At 47.9% G+C, this 14,819-nt stretch overlaps 1 protein-coding gene across 5 annotated transcripts in view; it reads left to right on the top strand.

Moving 5' to 3' along the window:
• GSG1L (GSG1 like) overlaps positions 1-14,819 on the top strand; it is a gene marked incomplete at its 5' end in the record, with an annotated part of 223,959 nt that overhangs the window by 183,540 nt on the left and 25,600 nt on the right. For 3 of the 5 annotated variants that reach the window (XM_079718648.1, XM_079718649.1, XM_079718647.1), the window contains one exon: positions 12,984-13,151. The exons of 1 other annotated variant lie outside the window; for it this stretch is intronic. In XM_079718648.1, coding sequence (XP_079574774.1) covers positions 12,984-13,151 — 168 coding nt within the window. Of the gene's footprint in view, positions 1-12,983; positions 13,215-14,819 lie in introns of all 5 variants that reach the window. One more of the 5 variants, XM_079718646.1, reaches the window with a different exon arrangement.

Here is a 14,819-nt window from a genome sequence, read left to right as displayed (position 1 = left end):
GGCTGGGGGAGAGTCATGAGCACATTGGCTCAGCTGGACCATTCCTCTGGAACGAGGAATGAGTCCAAAACTCTCAAATGGTAAGTGAGTGGAATGGATGCTGGGTGAGCTACCACAATGTCTGCTTCAGGCACAGCTGGATCCAGGTGGTCAGGTGATTGATCAGGAACTCAGTCATTCTCTCCCCACTTCTGACTCCATTCTCTTTGTGGTGTCTTTATTCATAAGCAGCTTTTCCCCAGGTGGTAGCAAATTTGGTCACCAAGCCCAGTTCTAGGCTTACATGTTACAAATGTAGCAATACCAGCAGAGAGATGGGGCCTCTTTCCAATATCGCCAGACAAAATCTTGGTTATGACTTTCACTGGGTTAGCTTAAGTCATGTGACCATACTGCAACCACTGATTTAGACCCTGAGGAGACTCAGCTGCTCTAATTGTCTGGCCTAAGTCATGTGGTGCAGAGGGTGGGGTTGCCCCATCCAAACTCTTGGACAGGAAGATGGCGGAGAGGTCCTCTAATGGAAAACTGGGGGTGGGGCAAGGGCGGAGCGAGGTGTTCTCAAAAGGAGGAATGTGCCCTGGAAAAGGCAGTGACCACAGTTGTCTGTTACGCAGGGCATCCAGGTCCGGTTCTGGTGCCTAGGGGCATTTATCCACTCAGTCATTTAACACATATTAACCGAGTGAGCACTTATTTGGGGGCAGCTGGTGCTGCGGCTCCTAGGTGCTGGGGGTACAGCAGTGGCTGAGACAGCATGGTAACAGGGGATTAAGACAATGCACAAGCAGTACTCTGAACCACGCTATGATGTGGGTGGTTGGCTCGGGGAGGGGGGAGTCACAGACAGCCACGGAAGCACGGAGAAAGGGTCACTGACCCAGCTTCCCCTTGGGTGGGTCCTAGGGGGAGAATCTGGTCAGGCAAGCTGGTGGAGGAGGGAATAAGATAGCGTGTTGGGCAGGGAAATGGCAGGTGCAAAGACTTGCCAGTGAGAGGGCATCTTGGGGGGAAGGTGGTCAGAATGGAGCAAGAAAGGCTTCGATTGTGACCAGTGGGGACTCCTGCTGTGTTTCTGCCCCTTCCCACTCTCTGCTTGGCTCCACCCCCTTAAAGCTAAAGGCATGTGCCCTAAAGGGACCTTGACCCATCAACACAGACCCTGATCCCTTTAAGTAGAACAGTCGTGGGGAAACCTTACAACAGACTATGAGGTGGGTGGTTCATGGAGGGGAAACTGAGGCACAGAGAACTTAAGTAACCTGTCCAGGGTCATCCAGCTTTTGAGCAGCAGAGCTGGGATTTGAACCCAGGCAGTCTGGCTCTCGAGCCCACGCTCTCAACCTCTATATTCTGCCTCCCAGAGGGGATGATGGGCTAATAGCAAGACAGTTCATGTGTGTTTAGCACATGGCACATGTAAATGCTCAGGGAACACTAGTTCTTCTAATATTATCGTTATTGACGTGAAATTTAACACGCACAATAACCCCCTGTTGCATATGTAGACACTGAGGCTCAGAAAGGTTGGGTCACTTGCCCAGGATTCCGAACCCCCTCCCCCGACGTGCCTCTCTTTCCAGCAGCCCCCGGCTCTCCACCTGGCCTGGAGCCCAGGCTGCTGGTCTCCCTTGGGAAACTTTCTTCCCCTGAAAGCCAGGCCTCCTGCCCTGCTCCTCAGCTCCCCACCGGGCCAGCCTCTCAAGGGGCACCCGATTCCCATTTGACTTATTTAAGGCCGGTGCCCAGTGTGCGGCCCCTATTAGGTCTGATCCATTTCTCCTTGTCACTGAGGCCCGCAAGATGGATCAGCCCCATTTTTCATCCCTCGCATCTGGGGGCCTTGCCAGGGCTGTGCAGTGTCATCTCTCTTGTTTAATATGTGTGCGGCCATTTGTCAAAATTCTGCCTCCAGCCCCCCACCAGGGAGGAGGCCAACTCCATGGCAAGACAGCACCAGCCTCTGTCTCCTGGCCCAGCAGGAGAGGAAGAACGGGCTGCAGGGGCTTGTCGGTTGGGGCTTCTGAGGAGCTCAACGGATGTTGGGGACCAGCTTTCGAGAGCCACACCTGCATGGGAAGGCGAAGGTTCCATGGTTAGGGGTCCACCAGCCTGGGTTCAAACCTCGCCCTGACGGGCACTGCCGGCCACCATGAGCAGCATAAAGGTGTGGTTGAGGGGTGGCCTCGGGAATCAGGCAGCTTGGGAGCAGATCCTGACCCTGACCTTCACCAACTGTGGGCCTGGCCAGTCACTTACCCTCCCTGCGCCTCAGTATCCTCAGCTGTAAAATGGAGACAGCCTGAGTTTCCACGTCATGGGCTCTTGTGAGTGGTGCTCTAGTTCTCTGTTGATTTATCAAGCGTCATCAGAAAATTTAGTGGCTTAAAATAAAAAATGTGTTATTATCTCTTATGGTTCAGTGGGTTGACCCAACTCAGCTGGGTGTCCTGCCTCGGGCTCTTCCACGATGTTTCAGTCAGATGCTGTCTGGGGTCAGTCCTCTGGGGCCCCACTGGGCTAGGCATCCAGGGTGGCCCCTCACAATGCTGGCAGTCAGTGCTGGCTGGCACTGGGAGCTCGGCTGTCAGCGAGACTGGCTTCTCAGGTATGGTGGTTGGGTCCCTGGAGAGTGTCCCAAGAGATCCAAGTGGAAGCTGCAAGTTTATTTTATGACCCTGCCTCAGAAGCCATGCAGTGTCACGTCTGCTGCATTCTGATGGTCAAGATCAAGTAATGGGGCCAGGGTCAAGGAGAAAGTTCTGCACAAAGCATGAACCCTAGGAGGTGTGTCTCAGGGGTGGGGGGCATCTTTGGAGACTGTGTGAAATAACGCACATGAGGCACTTAGCACAGAGAATGTGCTCGATGCGTTTTGCTATTAAAGGCAAGCTACCCATCCTCTCCGAGTCTCAGCTTCTTTATCTCTAGAGTAGGAATCACAGTAATGCAGGTCTAATGGGGTTATTATTGTGAGGGCCATGTGACACCCAGCTCTTAAAGTGTGTCTACACAGTAAGTGTAAGTGGCAGTGATTATAAATGGTGATAATGACATTGGGCCTTTGGTAATGCCACTGTCACTTTTGGAGAGACATGTGACCCAAATGTCCAAGAGGATGACATCGGTGGGCATGCAGGCAGCCCCTTGCGCTCCGTTCTCCCCAGTCTGCCCCGACTTGATGCTCACGCTTGTTTTCAGGACTTTAGTGTTTCCTTGAGATCCAGCCCTGGCCGCACCCTCCCCTCACGCCCAGACTCCCCTCCGTGGGCCCGCACTAAGCTGTGGAACCCCATCCCTGCCCTGCACCCCGGTCCCTCCAGCTCTCTTGTCTGCTCCTTTTTTTCAGCTCTTTGTCTTGACTCTCTCCAGGTCCTCCTATGACAGTGCCAAGGCAAGACCCTGGGAGGTGGGAGGCACGGGGACACAGCAGATGCTTGGTGTGGGGAAGGGGTGGATGAGACCAAGGTTGGTCAGCACCTAACTTTGTACCAGGCACAGCAGGAGGCACTTTACAAGCCCTGAGCTTTCCCGTCCTGCCATTGACTCCTACGTGGAGGGGTTGCCATGTCTACTTGAGGGATGAGGACACAGGCTCAGAAAGGGCAAAGGCCCAAGTCACACAATTAGCTTCAGAGGCTCCAAATTGCATGAAGCCCAGGGCTGAACCCAGCCTGTAGATATTTTGTTTGACCTGACACAGTGGTTTATTTATTTATTTTTATTTGCATTTATTTCTATCATTCAAATTCGTAAAAACTTTACGTAAACAATCCAGGTTTCTGGCTTCTCTTGACTATTGGAAGATATGTCTGTGTCTAGCCTGAATTGCCGCATGGCAGCAGGCAGCTTCAGCTGAGTAGAGGCTGCCCCCTTTAGATGAGGCACCTGCTCTCTACTTTACCCCAGTCCCCACTGCTCCCTATTGCCTTCCCTTGCCTTACAATTTCCTCACTTAGTCATTTGTCTGACCTTGCAGGAATTGGAGTTTGTGACTCCGGTTGGAATGTCAACATGTCAGTTTTCCTGGTGATGGTGGGAGAATGGAAAGCTAGTCACTTTCTACTTCCGCTTTGCATTTGATCAAAATGGAGAGGGGTGGATAAAGGGGCCCTCCTACCCTAGCACACATGGTGAAACCCCAATCCTGAGCATTCACATGACAGAATGAGGGTAGTAGAACATCATGGAGTTGTAACTTATAAAAGCTAGATGCCCAGAGAGGTTAAGTAGTTTGTCCCAGGTCACGCAGTGAGAGTAGCAAGTGAGGCCAGGTCCCAGGAGGGTGGTCTCTCTCTGTTTGCTTCTGGGGCCCATCTGTGTGTCATGTGGTGGCCTCACCACTGTCCTCCTTTCTTCCCCTCACCTCCTCTTCAGTCTACATGACCCTGTGGAAACAGCAAGCTAGCCCTTTCCCTCTCTGGGGATCCCAGGCTGCCCTGCCCTCTCTTCAGGGCTGAGCTGGCATTTCAGCAAGTTGATCCCTTGCAGTGGGAGGAGGGGGGTTCTGGAAGAGCCTTGGCCACAAAGAACCACTGGACAGGGTGTTTGCTGGTGTTACCGAGAGGCTGTGTGGTCAGCAGGAATCTCTTGCTCTTACTCATCCCCCCTCCTAGGCAGGTGGCACTGGCCTCCTTTTCTCTAAGACCAGGGCAGGGAGAGAGCACTGTGGTGCCCAAGGGTGCCCTGCTGCCATGGATGGACCAGCTGGTGCCCCAGAACCTGCCATCATCATCTCCTGGCTCCTTCAGTTCACAGGCACTGAAGATGGCCTACCTTAGGAGCATCTGTACCATGTCCTGCCCCACACAGTGACTCTATGCCCATCTGGCCTGCAGGTGGATGGGGGCTGCCTCCCTCAGTGACCAGGTACAATCTTTCCACCGAGCAGGGCCTGGGGTGGATTTCAAGGTGGCATCCATGCATCTCTGAATCTGGTCCCCTAGCATCCCCCGACCCACCCGTATAGCTCCCTGAAGACAGAGAGTTAGTTGACAGCCACCCCCTTCCCCTCCCCCATCCGTGTCACAGTGTCCACTCTGTCCTTGTCTCCAAACACCAGGCCAACCACCCATGTACCTCACTGTACCAGTCCAGCCATGTAAGCTGCAAACACCAGCAGGCATTCTAGATGCGAAGTTTTCAATCTGTGCCCTGCATGGGGGCCTGAGGGCCGGGGGTTTTGGGGAGCAGGGAAGTTGAAGACTCACAGATGCACCCCTGAACCCCTCACCCACATCAAAACCAGAACAGGTTTTTTTTCTATCTGTTTTTATTTTATCTGTATTTATTCATTCTACAAATATTTATTGAGTACCTGCTATGTGCCAGGCACTGTTGCAGGTGCTAAGGATATAGCAGTGAACGAAATAAAGCTCCTGTTTTCATAAAGCTGACATTCTGGAGTGTGGGGGAAGACAATCCGAAAACAAATAATAAGGACTTGCACTTCTGGGAAGATGGAGGAGACACACTTCTCCCTACCCTCCTGCTAAGTACAACTGAAATCCCAGACATTATATATAAAACAAACATAATAAGCCTCTGAGAGGTGATGGGAAGACAGTAGGCTGGCTAAGGACCCAAGGGATAACACACTGGTGAGTACTTTTTGTCTCCTACATCCCAGATTTGGAGCTGAAGAAATCAGCAACTCAGAAATGCCAAAAGGCACCGACCCCCCTCGCACCCCCCCAACAAAAACGCCTCTAAAAGTCTGCTTTCTAGTCAAAGAACCAGAAAAGGGCCAGCCTACCAAGACAGAAAACTTTTAGCAATAACTGCTCTACCCAGTCACCCATCGCAGGAAAAAAACAAAAACAAAACAAAAAAACCCCAAAACAACAACAACAGCAAAACCACCCCGTGGCTCTACCCCGCTCATGCCAAGTTTAGATCTCATGTCATCAGGCTATAATGAGGCACTCAACTGCACGCCCACGTCCTGCCAAGCTGGTACCAGAGTAGGGAGCTGTGACTTTCGCCCTGCTTGACGGTAATATGCCCTACCCACCCCTGAGTGTCAGTGGAGGTCACCTGGAGAGCCTGGACTCCCACCCCGAGTAGGCAGTAACAAGTAAGAACCCTCCCTATCCCTGCTGGAGTGGTGTCAGAGGAGAAGTAGTGGAGAGTCAGGATTTTCACCACTGCCCAGTGTTGATGAAGTCATCCCCCTCCCTGTGGTGTCAGTGGAGGCAAATTGGGGAGGAGTAATGAGGCACTTCTGCCCCTCCCAACCAGAGTGGTATCTGCAAAGGCCTAAGGGGGTCAGAACTCCCACCCCTGCCCAACAGTAACCAGGAACCTTTCCATCTTGAATGTCTGTGGTCGCCCAGTGGGAAACCTGGACTTCTACTCCTACCTGGCATTAACAAGGCAGTGTTCCCCCTTCCTGTGTCAGAACAGTGTCAAAGGAAGTCAGCTAAAGCAGAAGGTTTAAACAAGATCCAGAGTCTCATAAAAAAAGATACCCCAAATGTCAAGTTTGCAACTAAAAATCACTCACCATATCAAGACCTGGGAAGATCTCAACTTGAAAGTAAAAAGGTGAGGTCCCAATACTGAGATAACAGAGGTGTTAGAATCATCTGAGAAAGATTCTAAAGCAATCATGAAAATGCTTCAACAAGCAATTACAAACACCCTTGAAACAAATGAAAAAATAGAAAGTCTCAGGAAAGAAATAAGTCTCGGGAAAGAACTAGAAAATATGAAAAAGAAATAAGCGGAAATTTTAGAACTGAAAAATACAATAACTGAAATAAAAACTTCTGTGAGCGGGCTCAACAGCAGAATGGAGAGGACAGAGGAAAGAATCAGTGAACTTGAAGACAGAAGTTACCTGATCTGAACAACAGAGAGAAAATAGACTTTAAAAAAATGAACAGAGCCTCAAGGACCTCTGGGACTATAACAAAAGATCTGACATTGGAGTGCCAGAAGGGGAGAGGAAAGAGGGTGCTGAAAAAATACTCAGAGAAATAATGGCTGAAAAACTCTCCAGTTTTGTAATAGACATAAGCCTACAGAGTCAAGCTGAGTGGATACCCAAACAGGATAAACCCAAAGAAATCCACACTATGATACATCTGTGTTTTAAAAAAACCTAAAGTCAAAGAAAAACAAATTGAAAGCAGCAAGAGAGAAACAATACCTTAACTGTAGGGAAAACCAATTTAAAAAGGGGATTTTGCATCAGAAACCATGGGGCTAGAAGGAAGTGACATGACATTTCAATTCCTGAAAGAAAAGAATTCAGAATTCCATTTCTAGCAAAAATATCCTTTAGGAAAGGAAAGGTGGATCAAGACATTCTCAGATGACGGAAAACTAAGAAAATTTGTTGTCAGCAGACCTATCCTAAAAGAATGGCCAAAGGAGTTCTCTAAACAGGAAAAAAAAAAAAAAAAATGAAAGAAGGCATCTTGGAATGTTAGGAATGAAGAAAGAACATTTTTACTTTTCTCTTGAGTTTTCTGAATCATGCATGATGATTGAAGCAAAAATTATAATGTGGTCTGATGTGGTTCTAAATTACTCAGAGGAAATACTTAAGGCAATTATATTATTGATGACAGAAGATTAAGGGGCATAAAGTGAAAACCACATAATCATATCAATCAATGAAGAAAAAAGTTTGATAAAATTCAACATCCATTTGTGATTTTTTAAAAAAACTTGCAGAAAGCTAGAAATAGAGAGAAACTTCCTCAATTTGGTAAAGAGCATCTACAAACACCTACAGCTAACATTATACTTAATGGTGAAAGGTTGAATGCTTTCTCCCTAAGACTGGGAACACCACTCTTACTCAACATAGTGCTGGAAGTTCTTGCTAGTGCAGTAAGGCATGAAAAGTAAATAAAAGGCATAGAGATTGGAAAGGAAGAAATAAGCTACACCTATCTGCAGATGACATGATTGTCTCTGTAGAAAAACCTAAGAAATCTACCCCCTCCAAAATGCCTAGACCTAAAAAATGAGTTCAGTATAGTTTCAGGATACAAGATAAAAATATTAAAAAATCAATTATATTTCTATAAGCTAGAAAAAACAGTTGGGCAACAAAACTAAAAAATACAATACCATGTACACTTCAAAAAGTGAAATAGTCATAAATCTAACAAAACAGCTACTTGACTTGCTTGTTGAAAACCACAAAATGCTAATGAAAGAAAGAAAAGAAGATCTAAATAAATGGAGAGATATACCGTGTTCATGGTAAAGATGTTGATTCTCCTCAAGTTGGTATAGAGGTTTAATGCAATTCCCATTAAAATCTCAGCAACATTTCTTGTAGGTTTAGACCAGATTATTCTAAAACTTATTAGGAAAGGTAAAGGAACTAGAATAGCTAAAACAGTTTTGAGAAAGAAGAATAAAGCAGGACGGATCAGGCTACCCAATTTCAAGACTTACTATATAGCTACAGTAGTCCAGACTGTGTAGTATTGGTGGAAGGATAGGCCTACAGATCAATGGAACAGAACAAAGAATCCAGAAATAGACCCACACAAATATGCCCAACTGATTTTTGACAAAGGTGTAAATCCATTCAGTGGAACAGGGAATAACTTTTTCAACAAATGGTGACAAACAGACGAACAAACAAAACCCAATCTTGATCTAAACTCCTTACTTTATATAAAAAGTAACTCTAAATGGATCATTGTCCTCGGTATAAAATGTAAAACTATAAAATTTTTAGAAAAAAATTAGGAGAAAATCTTTGGGATTTAGAACTGGCAAAGAGTTCTTAGACTTGACATCAAAAGCGTCAAAGGAAAAATTGATAAAATGGATTTCATCAAAATTAAACACTTTTGGGCCTTCCCTGGTGGCGCAGTGGTTAAGAATCCTCCTGCCAATGCAGGAATATGGGTTCGAGCCCTGGTCCAGGAAGATCCCACATGCTGCGGAGCAACTAAGCCCGTGTGCCACAACGACTGAGCCTGTGCTCTAGAGCCTGCAAGCCACAACTACTGAGCCTGTGTGCTGCAACTGCTGAAGCCGGCACACTGTGGAGCCCGTGCTCCAAAACAAGAGAAGCCACCGCGATGAGAAGTCCACGCATTGCAACAAGGAGTAGCCCCCGCTCACCGCAACTAGAGAAAGCCCGTGTGCAGCAACGAAGGCCCAACGCAGCCAAAAATTAAATTAATTAATTAATTAAAAAAAATTAAACACTTCTGCTGTGCGAAAAACCTTGTTAAGAGGTTGAACACATAAGCTACAGACTGATAGAATCTATTGGAAGCCACATATTTGACAAAGAACTAATATCTAGGATATATAAAAACTCTCAAAACTCAACAGTAAATAACAACAATAACAAAACAATCCAATTAGAAAGTGGGCAGGACTTCCCTGGTGGCGCAGTGGTTGGGAGTCCACCTGCCAATGCAGAGGACATGGGTTTGAGCCCTGGTCCGGGAGGATCCCACATGCCGCAGAGCGGCTAGGCCCGCGCGCCACAGCTGAGCCTGCGCTCTAGAGCCCGCGAGCCACAACTACTGTGCCCGCTTGCCACAACTACTAAAAGCCCACGCACCTAGAGCCCATGCTCCGCAACAAGAGAATCCACCACAATAAGAAGCCCACCCACTGCAAGGAACAGTAGCCCCCGCTTGCTGCAACTGGAGAAAGCCTGTGCACAGCACCTAAGACCCAATGCAACCAAAAATAAATAAATAAATTTATTAAAAAAAAAGAAAGTGGGCAAAAAAACATGAACAGCCGTTTTACCAAAGAGAATACACAGATGGCAAATAAGCAAATGAAAAGGTGTTCAACACCATTAGCCATTAGGGAAATGCAAATGAAAGCCACGATGAGATATTTCTACATGTCTCTCAGAATAGCTAAAACTAATAAATAGTGACAATGCCAAAAGCTGGTGAGGGTGTGGAGCAACTCATACATTGCTCTAGGAATCCGATTCAGCAATATAAAGGAACAAATCCTTGATACACACAACTTGGATGAATCTCCAGAGAACTATGCTGAGCAAAAAAACCCAACCCCAAACATACATACTGGGTGATCCCATTAATACAACATTCTTGAAATGACAAGATTATAGGAATGAAGAACTGATGAGTGGTTGCCAGAGGTTGGGAGCCATATGGATATGTCTATAAAACGGCAACAGGAGGGATTACTGTGGTGATGGATGGAAATGTTTTGTATCTTGACTGTATCAGTGTCAATATCCCGGTTGTTACTATATTTGCAAGATGTTACCATTGGGGGAAACTGGGTAAAGAGTACACAGGCATCTCTCTGAATCACTTCCTACAACTGCATGTGAATCTGTAATGATCTCAAAATAAAATGTTTAATTTAAAAACAAAGAATAAAAAAATAATAGATAAGAAGACACAAGAGAAGTACAGGGTGTTATGAGGACTGTGGTGAAATTAAACAGGGGTATGTGATGCTCCATCTTGGTTGGGTCATCAGAGTTAAGAGTTAGACCTGTTCAGAGTAAAGATCCCTGGTTGTAAAGACTAGAAAATCACTTCAAAAGGAACTTATGCAAAAGAAGGGAATTTATAGAAAGTAATTGTATAAGAACTTTTGTTGCCAATGAAAGAAACCCAATTCAAACTGGCTTGAGGGGGGAAAAAAATCCAAAAAAGGAATTTGGGCTCCTATAATTGAAAGTCCAGGAGTAATGGCTTCAACTCAGGGATCTAGCTCCTTTTTGTGGCTCTGCTTCCTTTAGAGTCAGCTTCATTCTCAGGGTGGGGGGCGGGGGTGACCAAATGGGCTCCAGCAGCTCCTGGCTCAAATCCCACCAGCTTGGCACCCCAGAAAAAAGATGAGCCCTGTTTCCCAATAGCTTCAGCAAAAGTCCTGGGAATGAGTCTCGATAGCCTAATTAGGGTGTCACATGTTCATCCCTGAACCAATTACTGTGGCCAGATGGAAGTGACACTCTCATTGGCCAGGCCTAGGTCATGTGCACACCCCTAAAGTTTGGGGGTGAGGCCAACCCCACAGGAACCACACGGCCCAAGAGGAGGGGAGTAGTGGTCCCTTTACAGAATGGGTGCTGGTCAGGCCAAACCAACAGACGTGTACTCATGGAATCCCAGAAAAAGCCTGCTTCTTCATTCTCTGTCCTCATGTTCTGAATTTCCATCACTAGTTCAAACAGACATCCCAGATTGAGCTAGACTCTTAAGTTTCATTGTTCACAAGAGAGAACAATGTATCTGATTGGACCAGCTTGGGCCAGATGTTTGGCCCTCCTCTAGTCATCTGTGAACAGTAGGGTGGGGTCACCTACTAGGCCCTTTGATGGACAGGGCAGTCCTTAGAGGGGCCAGACTGACACCCTGCAGCTGTCTATTATACATACTCAGAGTTTCTAGAGGACCTAAATTAGTTTCTTATGAAAAACGGGAATCTCCTAAAGGGTTTTGCGATAAAGGATAGACAATGAATGGGGATCCCTGGGAGAAAGGTGGAATCCTCAGATTTCCCTTTGCTTTCCTTCTGGGGGCTCTGAGGCTGACACAGAGAAGAGCAGTGGGTATAGGAGGTGGGCTGCACTGACCTTGAGGAATGCAGGGGTGGTGACGTTGAGAGACCCAATGGGTGGCTGGTGGAAGGGGAGGCTGGAGGCCCTGAGACAGTGCAGCCTTGGCAGCAACAAAACTGAGCCCTTGATGTGTAGGAAACCAGTTATCAAGACAGAGACTGGGCAACAGGTACCTGGGAACCAGACCGGGTGCAGCTGGAGCAAGGCGGGTACCTCACTTCTGGTTCTACATGTTACTGCACGGTCTTGATCAGAGGAAGCAGGCAGGAGGCCATTTCTAGAGTGGGCGCTGGAGCAGAGAAGACCAGCATCCTGGCCAACTGACTCCCCTAGCTCCACACCCCCCTTCCCTTCTCTCCAGATGTGGGCAGGACAGATTCTCCAGCTCTGGTTGACACCCACATCAGGTGAGCGCAGCCAGGAGTCCCCAGCTGTGCCCGGAGGAAGTGTGAGCAGAGAGCCTTAATCTAACAGAGAAAGAGCTTGGAAACCAAGCCAGCTAAATTGGGAGATTGGGACTGACATACATACACTAATATGTATAAAATAGATAACTAATGAGAACCTGCTGTATAGCCCAGGGAACTCTACTCAGTGCTCTGTGGGGACCTAAATGGGAAGGAAAGACAAAAAAGAGGGGATATATGTATACATATAGCTGATTTCACTTCGCTGTACATCAGAAACTAACACAACATTGTAAAGCAACTATATCCCAATTAAAAAAAAAAAAAGAAGTGGGTAGGAAGGATGTTGATAATAGTGATGGCAGTAACGAGGGCAAACCTTTCTTGAGTGCCTACTATTTCCAGGTGCTGTTCTAAGATATTTTTAATGGGTCGTTTCCTTTCATCTTTGCAACAGGCCTGTGACATGGTACTCTATGAGGCAGAGAGGCAAAACACCTTTGCCAAGGTCACTCGTGAACAAGGGTGATTTAACTCTCATGGAAAATCAGCTACTAGGGTATCTGACCCCCCTCTACTTTTCCATCATCAACTCCAACTAACCTCCTCACACCCCCTCACTCGGCACCCCAAACCTCCTACAGTTTGTGGAGCGCTTCCTCCTGCCTCCTGTCTCCACGCCTTTACACATGCTCTTCCCTCCTCCTGGAATGCTGTTCCCCCTAGTAAGCTCTCACTCATCCTCCAAGACCAACGGCAAGCGTTGTTGTATTCTGGTCACTTTCCCTGATGCCAACCTGTGGATGGAATGACTCGCTCTTTTCTTGCCTCTCCCAGTAATGAACTCTGTGGTGTCTGCATCACAATGTACAGATAATGCTGTCTCCCAGGCCAGACCACGGTGGGGCAGGGATCAAGTCTTACTCTTCTCTGCGGCAGCACATGCTCAGGTCTGGATGTCTGGTGGGTGTGGTTTTCTGTCCCCTGCCCACCCTCACCGTGGCACCTCTCTCCTCATCTCTTGGCAGCCTGGCGTGGGGCTCCTTTACCTGCTGCATGGCAGCCTCTGTCACCACGCTCAACTCCTACACCAAGACGGTCATTGAGTTCCGGCACAAGCGCAAGGTCTTTGAGCAGGGCTACCGGGAGGAGCCGACCTTCATAGACCCTGAGGCCATCAAGTACTTCCGGGAGAGGTCAGTGCACATGGGGTCACCTCTGGCCACCACTGGGAATCAGAAGCCCGAGGCCCGGCCTCAGTGGCCACAGGGCGCCAGTCGAAAACTAGAGTGATCTGACAGAAGTGTTCTGGGGGGTTGCGGGTTGGAAGGGGCAGGCTGGGTGAGGCAGAGTTTGGACCCCACTATGTTGGAATTTCTGGGACATTTTAATGTTTTATGGGGCATGAGGTTGCCTTGGGCTTATGTGAACAGAGCCTGAGAAACCAAGAAGGGAATCAAGTTTGAGTGTTTGCCCTTGGGCCCCATGCTTCTTAGAACCAAGATAGGGTCACAGAGAGGCAGAACCAAGGTTTCCTTCTTGGGCTCTGTCACAGCACTGAGTGAAAAAAAAAGACTCAGCAGTGGGATCGGTGACGGTTGTTAGAGGAGGAGGGCTCCTCAAGGTCAGGGACCACATCTGATCACCTGAGTCCTTAGAGTCCATCTGGGAATAGAGAAGATGACAATAAATAGTGATGGATGTATGGATGGATGGATGGTTGGGTGGGTGGGTGGCTGGATGGATGTATGGACAGATGTATGTATGGTTGGGTGGGTGGGTATATGGATGAATTCGATGGATGGATGGATGGATGGATGATGGATGGATAGATGGATGGATGGATGATGGATGAATGGATGCTGGATGGATAGATGGATGGATGGATGATGGATGATGGATGATGGATGATGGATGGATGGATGGATGGATGGATGGATGCTGGATGGATGAATGGATGCTGGATGGATAGATGGATGGATGGATGATGGATGGATGGATGGATGGATGATGGATGGATGGATGGATGGATGGATGATGGATGATGGATGAGTGGAAGGACAAGCAAATGGTTATCATATTTCCTGGGACCATCTCCTAAATAAACTACCTGTGCCCAAATCTTTATCACAGCCTGCTTTTGGGGAGCTGATTGGACATGCCATAATGCCTTTTGGTGGCAGGGAACTGAAAGGTTCTCAGAACTGATGACAGAGTCTGAGGAGGAAAAGGGGGAAGGAGACTGTGGAGCTGGGCAGCGTTGAGGACTTGGACTCTCCGTGGGGCACATGGAAGGGTTTAAGCCAAGAAGTTGCACGGTGGGGGGGGGTGGGGGCCACACCGGAACCTCCCTCTGACTGCTACAGACCCCATCATCTCTCCCTTGCCCCTTGAGCCTCCTTTCTGTCTCTTGAACACTACAAGCTCATCCCCACCTCAGGGCCTTTGCACCTGCTGTGCCCCTGCCTGGAATCCTTACCTGGCTGGCTCACTCAGGTCTTGGCTCAGATGTCACCTATTCAGCGAAGCCTTCCTTAATCACTTCATCTAAATTTGTACACCCCCATACACCCAGTCCTGGTCACTCTTTATCATTGCTATTTTTTCATATCACCTACACAACCTGACATTATTTTATGTGTTTATCTGTTTGATAGTTTGTAGACCGTGAGCTCCATGATGGAAGGGCTCTGCTGACTTCTTCCCCACTGTATTCTGAGCACCGAGGACTGGGCCAGGCACCTAATAGGTGCTCATTTAACATTTTGGGGGTTAGTTTGGGGGGTGTGTGTGCGTGTGTGCATGTGATTGGCTGAATACTTCTCTTCGGAGACCTCAGCCCTGGCTGCCTCGTCCACTTGCAG

Source organism: Hyperoodon ampullatus (assembly GCF_949752795.1).
Source record: "Hyperoodon ampullatus genome assembly, chromosome: 14".
Taxonomy (NCBI): domain Eukaryota; kingdom Metazoa; phylum Chordata; class Mammalia; order Artiodactyla; family Ziphiidae; genus Hyperoodon; species Hyperoodon ampullatus.
This window is presented reverse-complemented; position numbering and strand designations above follow the sequence as displayed.